The sequence below is a fragment of the Pseudophryne corroboree genome, chromosome 1 (genome assembly GCF_028390025.1).
Source record: "Pseudophryne corroboree isolate aPseCor3 chromosome 1, aPseCor3.hap2, whole genome shotgun sequence".
NCBI lineage: Eukaryota > Metazoa > Chordata > Amphibia > Anura > Myobatrachidae > Pseudophryne > Pseudophryne corroboree.
The window spans coordinates 1,030,697,517-1,030,721,626 of record NC_086444.1 but is presented as its reverse complement, the minus strand read 5'-3'; the positions used below and the strand labels follow the sequence as shown (position 1 = coordinate 1,030,721,626).

General features: G+C 45.3%; 1 protein-coding gene across 2 annotated transcripts in view; it reads left to right on the top strand.

The window, feature by feature from the left end:
- Positions 1-24,110, top strand: part of IRF2 (interferon regulatory factor 2) — a 190,814-nt gene that overhangs the window by 143,888 nt on the left and 22,816 nt on the right. For both annotated transcript variants that reach the window (XM_063920713.1, XM_063920712.1), the window contains exons 5-6: positions 3,309-3,355; positions 6,390-6,504. In XM_063920713.1, the coding sequence (XP_063776783.1) occupies positions 3,309-3,355; positions 6,390-6,504 (162 nt within the window). The remainder of the gene's footprint in view (positions 1-3,308; positions 3,356-6,389; positions 6,505-24,110) is intronic.

Here is a 24,110-nt window from a genome sequence, read left to right as displayed (position 1 = left end):
GGAAACGGATAAGCTACCGTAATTCTTTTGGGAATCTGAAACTTTTTGTCAGGACTTTCCCAGATTTTTTCAAATAGCGTGTTCAGTTCATGAGAGGGAGGAAACGTTATCTCAGGTTTCTTCTCCTTATACATACAGACCCTTTTATCTGGAACAGCAGGGTCCTCAGTGATATGCAATACCTCTTTAATAGCCACAATCATGTACTGAATGCTCTTTACCAATTTCGGATCTAATCTAGAATCACTATAGTCGACACTGGAATCAGTGTCTGTGTCGGTATCAGTGTCAGCCAACTGGGTAAACGTACGTTTCTGTGACCCCGAGGGGACCTGAACTTGTAATAACATATCTTCCACAGATTTCTTCCATGCCTGGGTCTGAGACTCAGACTTGTCTAATCTCTTACTTATATGAGCTACATTAGCATTCAAAGCATTCAACACATTTACCCAATCAGGAGTCGGCGATGCCGACATGGTCACCTCTACCGCCTTTCGTGTCTCTAATACAGCCTCCTCCTATGAAGAGCACTCAGCCTCAGACATGCCGACACACGTGTAAGAAACACCCACAGAGACACTGGGCTTATAGGGGACAGACCCACAGAAAAGCCTGTAGGAGAGACACAGAGGGCATTTGCCAGCTCACACCCCAGCGCCAAATCAATGGGTCTGAAGCGATTACCAAAATGCCCCAGACCTGTAGTGCTTTTTATATTATATTATTGCACTAAATAACCTGCCCCCCCTCCCAGTTTTGCACCCTGATATTTGTTCAGTAGTGTGAGGAAGGACCAGCGTCTCTGTAGCCAGCGGAGATTAAATGGCGCCGAGTGAGCTGTGGGGACGAAGCTCCGCCCCCTTAATGGTGCGCTTCCGTCCCGCTCTTTGTAATACTGATTATACTGGCGGGGGTTAGGACAGTGCCTTTGCACTAATGTCCTCTCTTGCCAGTTTATGCTGAGGATTTTTAGCTGCCCAGGGCGTCCCCCCCGCACCCTGCACCCTGCACCCAATAGTGCTGTGTGTGTGAGCGGAAGCTTGGCGCGCAGCGTCCGCTTGCTGTGCGGAACCTCAGGGAAATGCTGTCACTGAAGTCTTCTTTCTTCTTCTACTCACCTGTCTTCTGACTTCTGGCTCTGTAAGGGGGGTGACGGCCGGCTGTGGGAGCGAGCATCTGAGAGTACCCAGCGATCAAACCCTCAGGAGCTAATGGTGCCCTGTTCCAGAAGCAGAGCCATTAATCTCCCTAGAAGTTGGTCATACTTCTCTCCCCTCAGTCCCACGAAGCAGGGAGGTTGTTGCCAGCAGCCTCCCTGAACATAAAAAAACTAACAAAAAAGTATTTTCAGAGAAACTCAGTAGAGCTCCCTGTAGGGCGTCCAGTCTCACTGGGCACAATTCTAAAACTTAAGTCTGGAGGAGGGGCATAGAGGGAGGAGCCAGTTCACACCCTTTCAAAGTCTTAAAGTGCCCATGTCTCCTGCGTATCCCGTCTATACCCCATGGTTCTAATGGTGACCCCAGCATCCTCTAGGACATATGAGAAAACTGGTTGGTGTTTTTGTGATCATAATCTTGTGGGGCTGCTCCTGCGCTTATTCAGCCTTAATTATTATAATTTATGTTCAGACCTCCGTATTTGTTGCTCCTGACAGATGGATACGTTTTCAACATTGTTATGAAAAAGAATATTGAAGATCACCCTATCTCCTTTTCTCTGTGACAAATTTTTCTCATCTTTTTGGGGTATTTATTGCTGCCTAAATGTCTGTGGTTAACAAGGTTTTGAAAGATTCCACCTTAACCAGAACTTGAGACATTATAAACTTTCTTGTCAGTGCATCATTACAGGAACCACTTATCTGTTTCTGATAATGTTTAAACCAGTGGTTCTCAAACTGTGTGCCCTAGTTCTCAAACTGGGTGTCTCAGGACACTTGCAGGGGTGCTATTTGGATAAACAGAAGTGTATCCTGTCCCGCACAACATGACTGAACCTAAGGATGACATATAAACACAGTTTATTTAATTTAACTGTTGGTCTAGGGATCCCGTGAAAAAAATTCTGATGCTATGGGGCGCCATGATTCAAAAAAGTTTAGGAACCACTGGTTTAAACTATGTGTGATGGAGATGCTAGTGGCTGTCCTGCTATACGTGTTCTCAACAGGTGGCACCTGGACAGTCTTGTAGCAGAAGTCTCTCCTATAGTCCACTCTTGTCTGCGGTCTTGCATTTACTTCCCAGTCTACAGTCCGCTACTCTTCCTGTCACTTCACTTCTCTGACTGGATTTTGGGGGACACTTACCTCTTACTTTGTAGATCTCTGGGTAGGCTGACAGTGCTTCTAAACCAATTCTCCCCATCTTTCTGGCACCACTACAGATCTTTCAATGACTCCCCACCTTCCCGCGCTCCCAGCTCTCCCATCCATAACCCCTGCCCACTATGTGGACGGTCCAGAGGTGTACCAGAGCTTGGAGCTTCTTCTGGGCAATGGCAGCCACGCCTACCCCTCAGCTTTGTGCTCTGGACAGCAGCAACAGACACATCTCCCTCAATGCAGTGGTCATGTAACCACAAACAATTTGAATGTAAGAAAAGAAATCTGTTTCATTCAAATGCACAGTCTCAATGGGGCTCATGCTGAGTTGGATGCAAATGGGTCAAAATATTAAGCTCTAAAAAGCTGTATTTAAATGATCCTGTTTACGCCTGTGTGGGGGGTCTTCTCCAAATACATCCCGCTCTGCTCCAGTTGTAGATGCACCCAGGTTTACATGCATGCCGCTTTGCTCCACTGCAAATATAAAGAGGTGCAAATGTTAGCTCTGCATACAGTTGTAGTCGTACAATTTGTTTTGTATATTTTCATTAAGCAATAAAGGTTTGTATGCATTTTCTTTCATTTTTTTTTTTTTAAGTGAGTCGACTTCTAATTGTGATCTACATATGAAAGCTAATGAGGAATAAAATACAGGTACATTATATTGTTAAATTAATCATAAAAATGCACTTAGTTCAGTTTCAAGGCTAGCATAAGCTGCCTACATTGTTTGGCTCTACAGCCTGTGCTACACTGAGCCCCAAATCTGGCGGGATGTATTGTGAAAGACTTGGAGTATTGAGCAAGACTTTTATGGGAACTTAGTCATATAGTACAAACAGAAGCAGGGATTGCTTACTACAACACAGGTCCCTGCCCAAATCCTATATAATAAGTCGCTGGTGACTGAAGTGTAGAAAATGTTATGTAATATTTCACATTTCTAAATAACGCTGCTGTTTGCTTTTCATTCTAGGCAAACGGACAAAGACAGAAAAGGAAGACAAAGCGAAACAAGACAAGGTGTGTATTTTCTGACCCTGCTCGTGATGCAGAGGAATGCACTGTGACATCACATACTGTGCCTCTTCTAAGCAAATATTGCCCTATATTAAGTGTAGCTTTTCTAATGCTGGACTATATAGTCCATATTGGAGGTAAAATCGCACCGTGTATGCACCTTTAAGAAGATCCCATCTGTAGAGATTCTTGAATCAGACCGGAGTCTGCTCCTTACATCCGTGCAAAAACATAAAAATGTGTGTGAACCAGATCGGACACGTACCAGCTTCTTTTGTTCCAAGTCATTATATTTTAATTTCAAACCTTTCACACAAATGGTGAACATGGTGATGTTCTCAACTTGTATAAAAACAAATGTTCAAATGCTTCATTTTCTAATATTGTTTAAATAGTGTTTAGAAATATCAGTCATTTTAACACAAGTTGCAAACTTGAGACACAGTCATGTCGGCAGTTGTACCACAAATCTGTTAATGACATTCTTATTTGAATTTCAACAAGGTTCGATGTGTGAGCATCTAGGTAAGTGGATCCAGAGATCAGCCTTCTATCTCTCCCAGAACAACAAGATCAAACAGAGATGTCCAAACATCACAGAACACACAGAGCAGTGCATTAGTATAAGGTGCAGGAGGCTACACACACACCAATACTAAAATGATTCAATCCTCTTACAGTATATACTTTGTCAGGGATCAGTATGAAATGCTTACGGTCAAAATTCCGACATTTCAAATGTTGACAGGTCCAAAAGTCAACACAAGTTTTTCTTTGTTTTTTTGGTGTGTATGTCTGCGTAGGTTGACATGGACACTGTATAAGTGTACCGTGTCCCCTCGCATGGCTGGCTGCACTCGCCATTCTTCGGGCACGGTGCCTCGCTGCGCTCGGCACACTATTGTATTCCCCCTCCAGGTCCACTGGGATGGTAAATATGAACAAGTCGTTTCAATTAAAAAAAAATCATGAAAACCCAATGTCGACTTTTTCACCTGTCGACAAAATGTCGGGATTTTGACCTTGTTGGGATTTTGACTGTTTGTCAACGGTTGTCGGGATTTTGACCGTCAGGATTTTGATTGTAGGTAAATTGTCCGCATCCCCTTTGTCACACCCAGTAGGAAAATAACAGCACTTTCTTGGAAAGCATCATATCTGTCTCTTGTAAAATTACATAAACTCAGGTGTATATTATTTTACATTTACAAATGCATATAAAAAGGGTTTTTCTGTAGATAATTATTTGAAGAATAGTAACATTATTACTTTTTTATTAGCTAATGGGAAAAATTAAGATTTTCCTCTGAAACAGAGGAGGTATCTGTAGGTGTACTAATTAGCTGACCGTTTTACCTAATCCTCAGAAAGCCTGGGGCAGTCACAGGGTCAGAATACAGCAAGAGACACTTATATGTGAGACACGGTTCTGAGCATGAATTTTGTCAAAGGGGGATACTCTGTTGCAGGCAATGAGCACAAAGTGCCTATGAGTTGGACTGAACAGTGGCACTCCGTGGAACTAACATTGCCAATTTTCCCTCACATTCCATAGAAGTACCCAGGAAAATCTTATGGTACTGTTCTCTACCGTGATGTGCGCAGCCAAACATTGCGGCTGCCAGTCATGGAGAATTGGAATACAAAATTGCAGATGTAATGAAGCCTAGGGAAATGCTGGCATTTTATTTTTAAGACCAGAGTAAAAACACGTTATTCATTTATCCTTACTCCAATTTTTGCCCAGGATGTTCCCAGGTTTGAGGTAAGTAGGAATAGGATAGCTAGTAGCCAGCACAGATTATTTCAGGAGAGGAGTGTGATTGTACGTTTTATGTGATTTTTATTAGCGAGTTCAGTGCTGTGTGTAAAGGGGGGTACTCACGGAGAGATGCATGCTTAAAATCTAAGCAATCTGACTAGATTGTTTAGATTTTAAGCACAGATCACTCATGTGTACCCCCCACAGCGATAGCGCTCATCGCTGTCGCCGGTGCTGGGTGAAATGAGCGGCCCCCCGTCCTCCCCCGCAACACTCTGCACACGTTGCGCTGTGCTGAGCGGCGGGAGAGATGTGTGCTGAGCGGTTCGCTCAGCACACATCTTTCCCGTGTATATGGCCCTTAACATACTGTATGTCATGTCATCATAACGGGAGGACAGGAATGGAGGCAAGCAGGAAGTCGCATACTTTAAGCTAAATAGTTTTAAGGAGCAATGCCTTCCAACCAAAGACACCTAAAAACATTGTGGTGTGAATTGAAACTATAGGTAATGAAGTTCATACCTCAAACATCTTGTAATAATAATTACAGAGGTGGACTCTATAATATATGTTGTTAATGATAATATTCCTGTAAGAGAATTGTGTGAACCTCGGGGGTAATTCAGACTTGATCGTAGATGTGCTAATGCATTTTTCGCCAATGCCTTTTAACTCAGTAAAAAATAAAGGTGAAAAGGCATTGTCGAAAATGCCTTAAAAATGGGCGAAAACGGGCCACAATTGAATAGACAGGGTGGCGAATTCAATAGCTCCGAGATTACCAGAGCAAATTGAATACCCCTTGATTGGTAACTTGCCGCAACTCTGTTTGTGTGATCAGTATCTTTAGTGTCTCAGAGATGCTTATTTAAACTCAAGTACTCAACAGTTCAGAATTTGTTGTGTCTGTGTAACACGAATTCTGCATTCAAGCTACCTAATGTGTGCATTAAAAGAAAAGAAAATAGCGTGCTGACTTACTCAGGAAATGTCTGTTAGCCCTAAAGGTGTCCGTGTGACGTTAGACTTGGTTTAAAACACTGGACGAAAACCTCTGAAAAATCTAATGTAGAATTTTACAGTTGAATTGCCTGTAGTTATGAGCACCAAATTAAACGTTTACCAAGACCCAGAAATGCATCTGTCACTTCATGTCAGAGTCTAAGAAGAACCCCATAAAATTGTGCTTGGGTCTGGCTCATTTACGTTACGTGTATGTCGGCAGCAGGAACAGGTATATTAATGTAATCCTTTATGTTTGTCTTTGTACAGGATGAAACTAGCCAGACTCCTCTGTCATCTATGAATCGGCCATGTTCATATACCTCACAGTTAGTTTTGTGTCCAACAATAAAGTTAGAAGTGGATAGCACTGTAAATATTCTAGGTAAGTAAATAATAATGACAGCCCCTAAATAGTATATTTTGTCAATTTAAGTCTAAAGGACCACTAAATATAGAAATGTAAATGTTTTTATTTGGATCTCAATTCCAGTTGACTAAGGTGTTCCTCCTCCTAATGTCGTATATAGGGCTTCATGGACCTTTGTTCTGTGACTCCAAGATTTTCATGCCAGTTGCCTGACATCCATCCTCTGGTCTATGGCAGATGGGGGATATCAGGCAGAAAGATCACACCTCTGTATTTGGTTACAGTTAGCTGCAGAGCAGATGCATCACATAGGGCACATTCTAAGCAAAAAACGGAACCCAACATTTCCCCAACACCCAGCATCATTATTTATTAGTTACCAGTTACTTACATAGCACATACATATTCTGCAGCGATTTACAGAGAATATTTGTCAAATCACGTCAGTCCCTGCCCAGGATGCAGTTAATTTGACGATCGTCGTGATCCCGCAAATGGACTCTTTGCGCTCGTACTGCTGCTGGCATACTGACGACCGAGATGGTGTTGTCGGTATCCTGACCGCCAGCTTCCCAGCCATCTGTATATCACACTGATCCCCCTCTGCCCAGTGGAGCCTACAATCTATATTACCAACCATTTGCACACACTGGGGTTAGATGTTGCTGGGAGCGAAGTATGGTGAAATATACAAACTCCACACAGTTGAGTTGTGCTGTGAGGCAGTATGTTAACCATTACACCATACAGTTTATATGAAGTGCAGTAAAAAAATGTATCGAGATATTGTTCTGTATTTGTACATTATGTAAAAGACGACTAACTCAAAATACTGTCCTTCAGCATGCTCACCTCCCACGCCAACGTTTTCCCTGCTGAGCCCAAGGTGCACAATTTACATTTGTAGAACAAGGCATATTGTGAAAGATTTACTATAATTACATTTTTAACTTAGAAAATACAATTTCTCTAGCATCCATAAGGGATATTGGGGACAGATTAGTACGATGGGGTATAGATGGGTCCGAAGGAGCCAGTGCACTTTAAATTTCTTCAACTGGGTGTGGTGGCTCCTCCCCTCTATGCCCCCTCCCACAAGCAGTTTAGAAAAAAGTGCCCTCAGGAGAGGATGCACATCTCTGCTAGCTCCAGAGTTTTTCTTCAATTTCTTTTAAACTTTTGCTTATTTCAGTATGCTGTTTGGGCAACAGCATACCTGCGATGTGGGAGTTGGGGGGGAACGGTCACCGGCCTCATGAGGTTGTCCGCCATCCTGAGGGGTTGTTTGTTCAGAGAGGTACTGCGCCTTAGCTGTTGCAGCCACAGCATGCCGCACACCCCTAACAGAGCCTGAAGGTGATCGTCGGTGGTGAGTACAAACCGGGGCCCCACTAGGGGGGTACCCCGGTTCATTGTGCAGCTGAGGTGCGGGTGAGGCGTGCGGGTCCCTCCTGGGGTGGACCTGCAGGTACCCCTGCGTGAGACTAGCTGGAGGTTTTGTACCAAGCATTTACGTGAGGTTACAAAGGGTTTTGGAGACATAGCCAGTATCAATTTTATTAGTAGCTCTGGCGCCATTGTGGGGGTGGAGCTACATCAGAGCAGGCTCAGCGGCATTTTGGCGCCTTCCTCTGCATAAGCAGCAGCAGCCTCGTACAGCTCCTCCAAACGTTCACACGCTGGATCACTGGTACCGAGTGTAGAGGGGGAGAGCCGCTATTAGTGCACAGTTTACATTCCTCTGGGGAATTCTCTGTACAGACAGTATCACTAACGCTGACAGTCTCACTGGGGCTGTACAGTGTTGGGTGCGCTGGTGTCTTCTCTTCTGTGTCTCCTCTCACATGCAATAGGATAGGCTTGTATTGTATTCAGTCTGTGTTGTATGTGTTTTGTTTCTGTATTTCTTAATAGTGAAACAGAAGTTGTACAGTGTATGTAATGTCAGATTCTCCCCTATTTCGTCTGGCTCCATATCATGTAAGCAGTGTAGTCAGTCATCACAAGATTCAAATAACAATGTGGGGGAGGGTCCAGAGCCTTCCTGTCTGGGGGCTATCAGAACTATGATGTCTGATATGTCACCTCACTCACTACCAATGCCAATAAAACACAAGAACTGCAACAAGCAGTGGCTAGCCTAACTGCCAAGGTTGACGTTTTCCATCCCCCACTGTTTACTACAGGTGCACAAAAATGTGCTTTACCTGCAATCCTATCAGATTCTGATGATGATGTACAGGTTGATGGGGATGATGTGGACCCCATTAGTGGGGATTCCACCCCTACACAGGGTATTGAACCCCTCATATTGGCTATACGGGATGTGTTAAATCTCCCCCTGGAGGATGCTACTAATCAGCAGTCATTTTTCCTCCCACAAGACAAACTGTCACTTTTCCTGATTCCAAGGAATTGGATGATTTATTTAAATTAGCCTGGAAAAATCCAGATAAAAAATATCAGGCGTCCAAAAGGTTTTTGAATACCTTCCCTTTTGCCCCTGACGGCAGGAAATTCTGGGAAGAATCTCCAGAAGTAGACGTCTCAGTCTCTCACCTTTCTAAAAAGGCGGTGCTCCCAGCTCCGGGCTCTTTTACGGTAAAGGACCCAGGGATTAGGAAAATTGAGACCACTCTATAATCTATCTACACTGTTGCAGGTGTAGCTCAAAGACCGGTCATTGCTGAGTGCTGGCTGACACATGCCATTCATTCGTGGGCTACTCAAATTCAAGAGGGTCTTTCAGGTGATATGATCTTGGTTACTACTGTAACTTTCCTAAAACACATGCAGGACACGGCAAGAGTGCTCTGTGACTCCGTTAAAGAGATTGGCAATATTAATGCTAGGACCACTGCTATGGCTGTGTCTGCACACAGAGCCATATGGTTGCGTCAGTGGATTGCAGACGCTGACTCCAAACGTAATGTGGAATCTCTTGCCTTCACAGGTGACTGGCTCTTCAGAGGTGAATTCCAAAGCTACTGCTGGGAAATCCACATTTCCCCCTTCAGGGGTTCCGCCTGCTAGGAGTACCTACCCGAGACCGTCTACTCGGTCCTTTCGGTCCTCCAGATTTCGATCTAGTGCCAGGGGTGTGCAGCTAGAGGCTCCAGAGGTAAGCCTAAGAAACCAGCCTTTGCTGGCTCTCAGGAACAGAACACCAGTTCAGCTTCCACAAAGACTTCGGCATGATGGTGCCTACCCACCCCGAGGTGATCTCGTAGTGGGAGCTCGGTTACGTCACTACAGCCACGTCTGGGACAGTTCCTGCCAAGATGCCTGGGTAAGGGACCTTTTTTCTTTTTCATCCACTAGGGGTCACTGGAGTACTCTTGGGATATGGACGGTTCCACTGGAACTAGGCACTGAACAGTTAAACTTTGACTCCCCTCCATATCCCAGAGTACCTCAGTGTTTTTTCGGTGCTCACAGAGCAACTAGGCTTGTAGAAGTGGATCCACAATTATTGATTTTTTCTTTGATTATTTTTTTGAAAACATCCCTTTCCCCCTTCCAAGAAGGCGAGGGTTTGGGATAGTGAAAGCTGCTGTTGCAGCTGTGGGTGTCGGACCTCTCTAAAAAGAGCTCCCTCACTTCCACGTGCAGGACACCTGCAGTAAAAGGCTGACAGTGCTTACAGAGAAGCCCCGTCATTGCCCTCACCACAGGGTCCAGGTATGTTGTTTGGGGCGGTCAGCTCATGCTGCCGCCCCGCTGTGTGGAATTACTGTGTGTATTTGTGCCGCGCCGCTGCCCGCAGTCGCCCGCCGCCGCTTCCAGCGCCGCTGTGTTAGTGTCACTTCCGCTGCGCTGAGCCACGCTGGTCTTTGGAGGCCGCTCCACGCGGCATATCGTCTGCTCCGATGCACTTCCGGAGGGCGCACAAGGCCGGTCTCCGTGTACAGAGTAGCGGTACACGGAGCACGGGGGAGAGGGGGAGGCACACTTCTTTGAAAGTATGTATGACCTAACACAGAGCCAGCAGCGCTGTATAGATAAGTAACAGGAATATATGCATTTAAGTATAATCTGCTACATAGATTAATGTTTGCACTTTGTGATATTCTGTGAGCATGGGGACATATATAAACCATGCTTCCTGTTTTTCCTGTTTCTTTTCAGAATTTCCTGTATACATCTCTCCACCATTGAAGGCGCTGGGGTGTTAGGGGGATTTTGGGATCAGACATATTACTGGCACATTTGGCCAGAGATATAGAGACACCTTAGTGCTATTTACTGAGTCGCACAGGTTCTTTGTCTTTGTATTTGTATTGTTTTTTTTTGTTTGTTTGTTTTTTGGCATAATGAGTAAGACACCAGCAAAGTCCAAGAAGCAGGTTTACTGCAATGTCTGTAAGGGTGTATTACCTGATGGATTTACCACATATAAAGTATGTTTTGTAAATTCTGAAACAAATACAATTCCTGCTCCGGTTTCAAATCCCATTTCAACCCCGGACCCGCCATGGGCTATATTAGCAGATGTTTTAGCTGGATTGCAATCAGAGTTGGCCGCCTCTCGGCAGGAGCGAGAGGCGGCAAGATCTGAATCTAGGGTGAGACCGCTAGAACTTCCTGAGGGGTCTCAGCCTTACCAAAGGTCCAGATCTTCTTTGACTAAAGGGGATAAGTTTCATTTTTCCTATAAGCTACCGGCTGCTATGTTAATGTCTGATGATTCTTCGCCAGACCTCACTTTACAAGATATGGGTGAGGAGGGCGAAGTAGACCAGCAGTCAGAGGGTGACGATTTTGACAGGCCAGGTATTGATAATCTCATCAGAGCAGTGCGTCAGTCTCTGAATTTTACAGAAACTGAGGAGCCTCTGACAAATGATGAGGTCGTTTTTACTAAACGACAAAGAGTTTGTTTTCCTGTGTCAGAATCTCTTAATAAAATGTTACTAGAAACAAGGAAGAATCCGGATAAACGGTTTTCTGTACCTCACAGAGTTAGGTCTAGCTATCCGTTTCCAGAGTCTATGACAGCTACATGGGAGAATCCCATGTCTATACTTACAAAGAAATTAACCATACCAGTACCAGCTGCAACTACACTCAAGGACCCTTCGGACCGTAAAATAGAGGTTATGCTGAAGTCCATCTATACAGCGGCAGGAGTGCTGCTTAGACCTGGGTTGAGTGGCATTTGGGTAACTAAAGGACTAATGGTATGGATAACAGAACTCAAATCTGCCTTAACTGATGATCATCTTATACTTCTCGCTGATCAAATCTGGGAAGCGGCTGACTATTTATGTACAGCTTCTACTGACGTCTGTCAGCTTACTTCTCGCCTTTCTTCATCACTATTCACAGCACAACGTGCGCTCTGGCTACGCTCTTGGCGAGCTGAGGCAGAGGTAAAAAAAGGAATAGAAGCATTACCTTATGAGAGCGAGAGGTTATTCGGTCCTGAATTGGACAAATGGATTTCTGAGGCCATGGGAGGAAAGTCGGTTTTCTTACCATTTCCTCCAACAGTGCCTAGAAAAAGATATTCTGGACCGGCGTTCCAATCTTTTACACCTCAGTCCTTTCGCGGGCGTGGCAGGGGAACGGCCACACCAGGTAGACGAGGTCGGGGACGTAGTTTCCAACGAGCCAATACCACTCATCAGGATACTAAAGTCACCGGTAAGCCAGTGGCATGACGGGCTCCCAGCCCATCTCGGATCTCCTATTGTAGGAGCACGTCTTCAGTTATTCCAGTTAGCGTGGCTTCAGACGTCCATAGATGGGTGGATCCGCAATCTAGTTTTAACAGGTTACAAAATAGAGTTCGACTGTCTCCCGCCAATGCGGTTTTTCAGGACAGGACTGCCTCGGTCGGACGACAAGAGGGCGATTCTGCAGACTGCCATTCAGTCTTTGCTGGACGCAGCAGTTTTGGTTCCGGTCCCTGTGCACCAACAGGGTCAGGGTTATTATTTCAGTCTGTTTGTAGTACCGAAGCCGGATGGCTCGGTCAGGCCTATATTGAACTTAAAGGGCCTCAACCAGTACGTCACTTACTACAGATTCAAGATGGAATATCTACGGTCAGTAATTGCAGGTCTAGAGCCACAGGAGTTTATGATTGCGCTGGATCTCAAGGATGCGTACTTACACATTCCGATTTGGCCTCCTCATCAAAGGTTTTTGCGGTTTGCAAAACGACAGAACCATTATCAGTTTCAGGCTCTACCGTTTGGCCTCTCGTCGGCACCTCGGGTATTCACCAAGGTGATGTCTGTGTTGATAGCTCATCTCAGATCTCTAGGAGTGATAATAGTACCATACTTGGACGATCTGCTCATCAAAGCTCCATCTGAACAAATACTCCTTCAACAGGCATTGCTGACATACAATGTTCTGGTTCACAACGGTTGGATTGTCAACTTCAAGAAGTCACATCTAGTTCCGTCCCAACGACTTCAATTCCTAGGTATGATTCTCGATACGGTAGACCAAAGGATTTACCTACCCGAACAGAAAGTACGGGTCATTCGTCATCTGGTACAATTAGTGCTCAAGCCACGCACAGTCTCGGTTCATTTGTGCATTCGCCTCTTAGGCACAATGGTGGCGGCTTTCGAAGCACTTCAGTTCGGGAGATTTCACTCACGTCCTTTTCAACTGGATGTGCTCGCACAGTGGTCGGGCTCACACTTATAGATTCACCACAGGGTAAGGTTGTCTCCAAGGACCAGAGTGTCTCTACTCTGGTGGCTCAGGGTACAGAATCTAACAGGGAAACAGTGCGGCACCTGGAATTGGATAATTCTCACGGCAGACGCAAGTCTCAGAGGTTGGGGAGCTGTAGTTCAGAATCTTCAGCTCCAGGGTTTCTGGGCGGATCACGAAAGATTGCTGTCCATAAATGTCCTGGAACTCCGGGCAATTTACAATGCATTGCAACAGGCAGTGCACATCCTGCAGGCGCAGACGGTTTAGGTGCAATCAGACAATGCGACGGCGGTCGCATACATCAACAAACAAGGCGGAACGAGAAGCCGCATGGCAATGCGGGAAGTAGCTCGAATCCTCAATTGGGCAGAATACCACCAGGTCATATTGTCGGCAGTGTTCATTCCGGGAGTGGACAACTGGGAGGCGGATTATCTCAGTCATCGGGATTTTCATCCAGGAGAATGGGCATTAAATCCAGAAGTATTTCTCATGCTGGTCCAGAGGTGGGGTTACCCGCAGGTGGACTTGATGGCATCTCGCCACAATCATCAAATGCCCCAGTATGTATCCAGAACGAGAGATCCAGAGGCAGTGGCGGTGGATGCTCTCACAGTCCGGTGGCCATACAGTCTAGTGTATCTGTTTCCACCGTTTCCGCTGCTCCCGCTATTGCTAAAACGGATCAAAAGAGAGTTCGTCACAGTCATACTAGTGGCGCCTCATTGGCCACGGAGAGCTTGGTTCTCGGATCTTCGCGGATTACTCGCAGACGATCCTTGGCCGCTCCCACTACATCCGGACCTGTTACAACAGGGTCCGTTTCTTTACCCCGATTTAGCGCGGCTGCGTTTGACGGGGTGGCTGTTTAGACCGCCCTCTTAAGAAGAGAGGGCATTCCAGAATCAGTCATTCCAACCATGTTACGAGCTAGAAAGCCGGTTATGGCAGCTCATTATTACAAAATTTGGCATGCCTATATAGGTTGGTGTGAAGCTCGCAAATTTCCGACATCTTCTTTCAAGTTATCCCGTCTTTTGTTATTTCTACAGATGGGGTTAGATGGAGGTCTACGTCTATCCACACTAAAAGTGCAGATATCTGCTTTGTCAATTTACTTTCAAAGACGATTGGCTCTTTTGCCATCAGTACACACCTTTATGCAGGGTGTCCTCAGAGTACAGCCTCCATTCATTCCACCTACAGCGCCATGGGACTTGAATCTGGTTTTAGATTTCTTACAGTCTTTTCATTTTGAACCCTTACAACAAGTGGATATTAAATTTCTCACTTGGAAAACAATTTTTCTTCTAGCCTTGGCTTCGGCAAGACAGGTTTCAGATTTGGGTGCCTTGTCATGCAAGCCGCCATATTTGGTGTTTCATGATGACAGAGCGGAACTTCGGACGAATTCCGCTTTCTTACCAAAGGTAGTGTCATCTTTTCACATCAACCAACCAATAGTAGTTCCTGTGTTATCAGGACATTCTGAAACTCTGGATGTGGTACGTGCTTTACGCGTTTGTGTCTCGAACGTCCACGGTTCGTAAGACGGATACGTTGTTTGTTCTCTATGATGCTGCCAAGAGGGGTTGGCCAGTCTCTAAGCAGACCTTATCCAGATGGATAAAACTGACCATACGTCAGGCTTATCTTCAGGCTAGGTTACAGCCGCCTACTTCGGTAACAGCTCATTCCACACGTTCTGTGGGAACTTCATGGGCAGCTGGTCGGGGAGTTTCTACGACACAGCTTTGCCGGGCAGCTACATGGTCGTCAGTGCACACGTTTGTGCGCTTTTATAAGTTTGATACTTTTGCGGCATCAGCATCTAGCTTTGGCCGTTTAGTGTTACAGGTGCCAAATAGCTCTCCCGCCCACGGGGGAAACTTTGGTACGTCCCAAGAGTACTCCAGTGACCCCTAGTGGATGAAAAAGAAAATAGGATTTTGGTACTTACCAGATAAATCCTTTTATTTGAATCCATAGGGGGCACTGGACGTCCACCCAGAGCAGTTGTTACCTGGTTGTGGTAAGTGCAGGGAATATTATGGTAACACACTCTTACCGACTGTTTCAAATTAGAAATTCTGTCGGGTTGGTGTCAACTGTTAGTTGTCATTTTTTTGTTTGTGTCAACTTTATTGTTGTCCATTTTTTTTTTGTTATATATATGTCTCCATTGTCAACCTCTATAGCTCCAGTTCGGCTCAGTAAAAAAACACTGAGGTACTCTGGGATATGGAGGGGAGATATAGTCAAAGTTTAACTGTTCAGTGCCTAGTTCCAGTGGAACCGTCCATATCCCAAGAGTACTCCAGTGCCCCCTATGGATTCAAAGAAAAGGATTTATCTGGTAAGTACCAAAATCCTATTATCTCTCAGGGTTACAAGCTGGAGTTCGACAGTGATCCTTCCCAACGATTTTTCAAGTCAAGCTTGCCAGCTTTGGAAAATATGCATGTTACAATTCTACTGGCCATCGACAAGTTGGTGCAGTCCCAGGTCATTGTTCCAGTACCCCTGCTACAGCAAGGACAAGGATACTACTCCAGTCTGTTCTTAGTGCCAAAACCAGACAGGTCTGTGAGACCCATTTTAAATCTGAAGTCCTTGAATCCTTACCTGAAGGTTTTCAAATTCAAGATGGAATATTTGAGAGCTGTGATTGCAGGCCTGGAACAACAGGAATTCCTGGTGTCCCTAGATATCAAAGACTCCTACCTCCCATATTCCAATTTGGCCTCCTCATCAGGCCTATGTGCGGTTCGCCCTCCTGAACGATCACTACCAGTTTCAGGCGTTGCCCTTCGGCTTGTCTACAGCTCCGAGGGTGTTCACGAAGGTGATGGCGGAGATTATGTTTCAGCTCAGAGTCCAGGGGGTCAACATTGTCCCTTACCTGGACGATCTACTGATAAAAGCGAGTTCCAGGGAGCTTCTACTGCTCCATATAGATCGCACTATACAACTTCTGTCTCACCACGGGTGGATCCTCAATCTACAGAAGTCCCGACTGGAACCGTCTCAACGGCTCCTGTTTCTGGATATGATACTGTACATTGTAGCTCAGAGAGTGTTCCTCCCAGAGGACAAGGGAGAACACTTCAAGAGATGGTTTGCAGGGTTCTCCGACATGTTCGAGTTTCCATTCATCTTTGTATAAAATTGTCGGGAAAATGGTGGCCTCGTAGCAAGGCGATACAGTTCGGAAGGTTCCATGCCAGACCCTTCCAATTGGACATCCTGAACATCTTCACATCTTCAGATGCACCGGATGATTCAGCTGTCACCCCAGGCCAGGATTTCACTCATGTGGTGGCTACAGTCTTCCAACCTGCTGGAAGGTAGACGATTCGGGATTCAGGATTGGATCCTCCTCACGACGGATGCGAGCCTGAGAGGATGGGGAGCTGTCACCCAGGGGGCGCAGTTCCAGGGCAGGTGGTCTGCCCAAGAGGCCCTACTTCTGATCAACATACTGGAACTTCGGGCTGTATACAATGCTTTGCTTCAAGCCTCCCCTCTACTCAGGGATCAGCCGATCCAGGTTCAGTCAGACAACTCCACAGCAGTGGCGTACATCAGTCGACATGGAGGGACAAATAGCAAGGCCTGCATGCGAGAAGTATCACAAATACTTCTCCGGGTGGAAAGAAATGCAAAAGAGCACTGTCCGCAATTTTCATTCCTGGAGTGGACAACTGGGAAGCGGACTTCCTGAGTCGCCACGATCTCCATCCGGGGGAGTGTGGATTACACCCTCGGGTGTTTCAACAGATCGTCGACAGGTGGGGATACCAGCAGATCGACATGATGGCGTCTCACCTCAACAAGAAGCTTTGCTGCTACTGCTTGCGAACAGAGACCTTCAGGCGAGTGCAGTGGATGCGCTGACGTCACCTTGGCCTTACCAGCTGGTCTACCTATTTCCTCCGATTCTGCTGATCCCAAGAGTACTCAAGCGGATCAGACATCATGGAGTACAAGCAATCTTGATTGCACTGGATTGGCCCCTGAGAGCGTGGGCCGCGGCTTTTCTGGACATGTCCATAGACGACCCTTGGCCTCTGCCACTAAGAAAGGATCTTCTTCAGCAAGGACCGTTCGTCTACCCGGACTTACGGCGGCTTCGTTTGATGGCATGGAAGTTGATCGGAACATCCTAGCTCACAAAAGGCCTTCCAAAAAAGTTGTTGCCACTATGGTGCAAGCCAGAAAACCTGTGATGTCAAAACACTATCATATCTGGCAGAGATATGTTTCTTGGTGTGAGGAACGCACATATCCATCTGCAGAATTCCACTTGGGACGATTCCTTCGTTTCCTATAGACTGGAGTGGCACCTTGGGATTTGGATGTGGTGTTGCGCTTTCTACAGTCCTCCTGGTTTGAACCTCTGATGACGGTAGAAGACAAGTTCCTCATGTGGAAGACGGTGATGTTATTGGCCCTGGCTTCTGCTAGACGTGTCTCAGAATTGGAGGCCTTATCGTGTAAAAGTCCCTACTTGGCCTTTTACGAGGACAGAGCGGATCTCCGGACTAGACAGCAGTTCCTGCCGAAGGTTGTCTCCGCGTTCCACATAATCAACCTATTATGGTTCCATCCTGTTCTGATACTTCGGCTCCTCCGAAGTCTTTGGATGTTGTGCGTGCTTTGAAGATCTGTCAGGCGCACAGCTCAAGTCAGGATGACGGATTCTTTGTTCGTGCTCTATGATGTGCAGAAAAATGTTTGTCCTGCTTCAAAGCAGTCTCTTGCTCGTTGGATTAGGCGTACTATCCAACAGGCCTATGTGTCGACAGCCTTACCTGTTCATAAGTCTCTGAAGGCCCACTCTACAAGGTCAGTGGGCTCTTCCTGGACGGCTGCCCGTGGTGTCTCGGCCTTGCAACTATGCCGAGCGGCTGCCTGGTCGGGAAAGAACACCTTTGTGAAATTCTACAAATTTGATACCCTGGCCAAAAAGGATACCCAGTTTGGGCAGGCGGTGCTGCAGCAGTCTCCGCACGTTCCCGCCCGTTCTGGAAGCTTTGGGGCGTCCCCATCATACTAATCTGTCCCCAATATCCCTTATGGATGCTAGAGAAAATAGGATTTTAATACCTACTGGTAAATCCTTTTCTCGTAGTCCATAAGGGATATTTGGTGCCCGCCTCTGTGCGGTGACTTTCTGCAGGTTCTCTGCTATGTGTTTCCTGTTCAGCTGTTGCTGTTTTCTGTTGCCAGCCATTGCTGGCCCAGTTATGCTATGGTGTGCTGGTGTGTAAATCTCACCACACTTCTTGTTATGTTCCTTCTCTCAAGTATGTCCTTTTCTCCTTCGGGCACTGTTTTACCTATAACTGCCTGTGGGTGGGGGCATAGAGGGGAGGAGCCAGCACACCCAGTTGAATTTTTTTTAAAGTGCATTGGCTCCTTTGGACCCATCTATATCCCATCGTACTAATCTGTCCCCAGTATCCCTTATGGACTATGAGAAAAGGATTTACCGGTTGGTATTAAAATCCTGTTTTTTATTCTGTGGGACTACATTATGAGGTACAAGTTTTGTGATTTTAAATTGTTGTTGGATATTTATGTATCTTCATTTACTTTTCGTATGCTTCTGTATGCAGCTTTACAATAAAAATATTCTTTAAAAAAAAATATATACAATTTTGTATGGTATATTATTTGAATACCTCTTTGCAGAGGTGTGGGGTTTTCCCCTTGTAACCGCAATGCTTCCTTTTGAATAAAAATAACACTAAAAAAACACTTATACAAGTTAAAACTTGTATAAATGACCTCTTTTGTGGATATCCGCCACAACTGTTAAAGCAAGCTCAGGGGGTTATTCAGGTTTGCTTAGTTAATCATAAAGATACACTATTGGGCAAAACCATGTTGCACTACAGGTGGGGCAGATGTACAGAGAGAGAGTTAGATTTTGGTGGGTTATATTGTTACTGGGCAGGGTAAATACTGTACTGGCTGCTTTATTCTTACACTGCAATTTATATTTCAGTTTGAACATACCCCATCCAAATCTAAATCTCTCTGCACATGTTACATCTGCCCCACCAGTGCACTGCAGTGCTACACGGTTTACCCATTAGTGTGCTTTCTTTGTTTGCCAACAAACCTGAATAAGGCCCTCCGATAAGAATTCCGCCTCCATCCTTTGTCGTTTAATCTTACAGATGTGGATTAAATGTGAGCCACTCATTGGCCCACCCAAGATGTCTGATCACTAACAGAGGACCAGGATAAATTGAGAGCTTTAACAGAAACTTTGCACGTGAGCTGGATAATAAAATATACACATGACGTACACATGAGGAGGGACCGCATAAATCAGGGCCAAATTAACAATGGAGCAGATGGAGCTCCAGCTCCAGGCCTCCCCATAAAAATAGGACCATCATCATCATGGCAGCACATTGATGACTAGCTGGCCACACAGTCGGCCATAAATCATAAGTACTGTATTACATTTTTATCTCTAGTTTTCTCTCAAAATTACATTTCTCTATTTTTATGTATTTAGGGAGATATTGGGGGTGATAGAGTATGGGATGTACACACCTACACAGCACTGGTAATGCCCACATGGCACTGACCACACCTACACAGCACTGGTAATGCCCACATGGCACTGACCACACCTACACAGTACTGATAACAGCTCCTCCCCTTCTCAGTGTAGGCCCTTGAACATTTTCAGCCCCAGGCCCATCTGGCCCTTAATAAAGCCATGATATAAGTTATATCTATTTAGTGTTAGATTTAGTAAAGCTGTTAAAACAGACAAGTGATGGTGTTGCCCATAGCAACTGAACAGATTATCTGTATCATTTCTCTATTGCATTCCTGAAAATGTTAAACAAAATCTGATTAGTTGCTATGGGCAACCACCCCTTGTCTGTTTTTGAAGCTTTATTAAATCTATATTATAGGGGGGTATGCAGTTAGTTTAGATCATTTGGGAGCAAATGAATTCGCCCCACATGAGTATTCAATTAGGGCCGTTTTCAGACATTTTGAAGGCATTTTCGTCAATGCCTTTTCACCTTTTTTATTAAGTGGAAAGGCATTGTCGAAAAATACCTCAATCTGCAAAAATGGCCCGCATTTTCAACGGAAAACAAGTGGATTCGCCGATCCACGTGTTTTCCGCCCCTGCCACATTTTTTGCTATGCGAAAATCGTCCCTGCTATTGCATAGGGTGACTCGCCATTCGCACTTAAAATAGCGAAAAAGCTCAGTTTTTTCATCTAGACGAAAAAAAGGAGCTAATTGCATACCCCCATAGTCTCCATATAAATTCATATTTTAAATGAGGGCCTTGGTCCCTAAATAAAGCAGAAGCCTCACCTTGAATATGGAGGTCATTTTAGGTAGTTGTTTCAGAAAAGAATGTTCTGAAACATATGTGTTATCACTTGGAAAGTGATAAAATGGAGAGTGAAAAATTGCCAGCCAATCAGGTCCTAGCTGCCATGTCACAGGCAGTGTTTGAAAAATGACAGTTAGGAGCTGATTGTCTGGTACTTTTTCGACCCCATTTTATCACTTTTCAAGCGATGATGCATCTGGCCCTAATACCCCTTTTCCACTGAAATATTGGGTCCGACCCTCGTTTTGGAACACTGTTCCAACGCGGGTCAGACCTGGGACAGACCTTGCCACCTCCATCCGGGTTATTCTCTGGTCGGTCCCTTTTCACACTGCACCCGTGTTTGGTGTATTTCTGTTCTGCTGTAGCTTGGAGAAGACAATCTCCAAGGGCTGGTAAGGCGGCTTTCCCTGTTTTTTAACATGACCTGGGTCGGATAACCCGTGTCACCTGTTTACATTGCCCCATTACCCGACACTGCCCCATTACCAGGGTCCTTCCCGGGTCCAACCCTACTCGCTACCCGGGTTTGATTTTAAGGACCCTTTTCTACTGAGCCGCGACCCTGTTTAACCCAGCAATAACCTGGGTTATTGTAGTTTTGGAATAAGGGTATAAATTAACAAGTGGTAAGGAAGCACATGGTTATGACCACTTATTCAGAATAATCTGTGACAGCCGGCTCAAGTTAAGACCCCCACACAGGATACAAACCCACCCCTTTCAGTTGACAGAAATTACTTTTCATTTCCAGTTACAAAAAGAGTTCTTTTCTGTAAGAGCCGTGTACTGAAATTCAGTCACACAAGAATTGGACACTGTAGATACATTTAAGAAATTATTAGACATTTCCCTAACAAAACAATCCGGGATCCCAACTAGCAGTATTTAAACTGCTTCCCTATGTGGATCCATGGAAGTTCCTAATTGCTTTATGTGATGAGGAAGGACTTTTCCCCGTGTTAAGGAACTTGGCTATGCTTCATTGGATTTTTTCTATTGTCTACCTCAGCGTCAGCTGGGAAACTTGAGGATGATAGGTTTAACTTGACAGACATACTGTGTTTGCCTTTTTTTCACCTACACAACTACTCTGTATATACTACAGATAAACAAGCTGAAGCATTTATCAGGGGATCTTTTGGAAGTTTGGAAATGAGTCACGGTTAATATTACTTGTATGGTCATGTGGTGGAAAATCTGTGATCTGTGTATTATTTTCCTTGCTGTTCTGTGTCTATTGGTCTCTTCATAAATATCACCTAAATATTTTATAACCTGAAATTTATTTTATGTTTACTAGTGTTTTCTGCCACTTTAGGGTGTGATTTACTACTGTGATTTTAGAGGCGATTTTTAGTATTCCATATTTGTGTTGTGTCTCAGGATAGGAGTGATGACCATGTTAGAGCCAGTGACCTGCTCTTGTGTGTGCTTATGCTGGAGTAGGAACAGAGCTGCATGGGACAAGGGGCAATGTTGTGGGGTGGGGAAAAGAGATCAGCGCAAAGCCACAAACAGAATTAGATGATAGATTGAGCAGCGTTCCACACCAGTGCAGTCCAGTCTACCCACACAGTCACTTACTGTAATTTCTCTTACGTCCTAGTGGATGCTGGGGACTCCGTAAGGACCATGGGGAATAGACGGGCTCCGCAGGAGACATGGGCACTTTAAGAAAGAATTTAGATTCTGGTGTGCTCTGGCTCCTCCCTCTATGTCCCTCCTCCAGACCTCAGTTTGAATCTGTGCCCGGACAAGCTGGGTGCTGTTTAGTGAGCTCTCCTGAGCTTGCTATAAGAAAGTATTTTGTTAGCTTTTTTATTTTCAGGGAGCTCTGCTGGCAACAGACTCCCTGCATCGTGGGACTGAGGGGAGAGAAGCAGCCCTACTCTCTGCAGATAGGTCCTGCTTCTTAGGCTACTGGACACCATTAGCTCCAGAGGGATCGTACACAGGATCTCACCCTCGTTGTCCGATCCCGGAGCCGCGCCGCCGTCCCCCTCGCAGAGCCGGAAGACAGAAGCCGGGTGAAAGAAGCAAGAAGACTTCGAAATCGGCGGCAGAAGATGCCAGTCTTCACTGAGGTAGTGCACAGCACTGCAGCTGTGCGCCATTGCTCCCACACTACACCCACATACTCCGGTCACTGTAAGGGTGCAGGGCGCAGGGGGGCGCCCTGGGCAGCAATTAGAGACCTCTTTGGCAAAAGTTTGCATATATACAGTTGGGCACTGTATATATGTATGAGCCCCCGCCAAAAATTGTACATGAAAGCGGGACAGAAGCCCGCCGTCGAGGGGGCGGGGCTTCTTCCTCAGCACTCACCAGCGCCATGTTTTTTCTCCACAGCACCGCTGAGAGGAAGCTTCCCAGCCTCTCCCCTGCAGTTACACGGTAGAAGAGGGTAAAAAGAGAGGGGGGGTGGGGGGGCACATAATTAGGCGCAAAAATCAATATAAACAGCAGCTACTGGGTTAACATTAAGTTACTGTGTTATTCCTGGGTTAATAGCGCTGGGGTGTGTGCTGGCATACTCTCTCTCTGTCTCTCCAAAGGGCCTTATGGGGGAATTGTCTTCAGATGAGCATTCCCTGAGTGTGTGGTGTGTCGGTACGTGTGTGTCGACATGTCTGAGGTAAAAGGCTCCCCTAAGGAGGAGATGGAGCAAATATGTGTGTGAGAGGGTATCTCCGTTGACAACGCCGACACCTGTTTGGATATGTGTAATTAACTGCTAAGGTGAATTTATTGCACAAAAGATTAGAGAACAGACAGGGAATCTACCCATGTCTGTCCCTATGTCGCAGAGACCTTCAGAGTCTCTCAATGATCACTATCCAAAATAATAGACACTGATATCGACACGGAGTCTGACTCCAGTGTCGACTACGATAATGCAAAGTTACAGCTAAAATGGCAGAAAAGTATTCAATATATGATTATTGTAATAAAAGATGATTTGCATATCACTGATGACTCATCTGTCCCTGACACAAGGGTACACAAGTTTAAGGGGAAGAAAACTGAGCTAAATTTCCCTCCTCTCATGATGAAAAAGAGCGGGAATCTCCAGACAAGAGACTGCAGTTTCCCACAAAGAATTCTCAGGGAGTATCCTTTCCCTACTAGGGCCAGGATACAATGGGAATCTTCCCCTAGGGTGTCACTGCAGATAGCATGCACATTCTGGTACACTACTCAGACCGGCGATTGTGTCGGCATGGGTTTATAGCGCTGTAACAGCGTGGACAGGTACCTTATCAGCAGAGATTGAGACCCTAGTATGTATGTATGTATATATATATATATATATATATATATATATATATATATATATGTATATATAGAGATATATATATTAAAGATGCTGTCTTAAGATAGAGATATATATATATATATATATATATATATATATATATATAAAAAGAGACATGAGTCTACTGGGTCCTAGAGTCAAAGCTATGTCGATTTCTGCTTGACGTGTCCTGTAGAATATGCAATGGACAGATGATGCCGACTTAAGAGGCATATGAAAGGCTGAGTATTGTGTGGAGA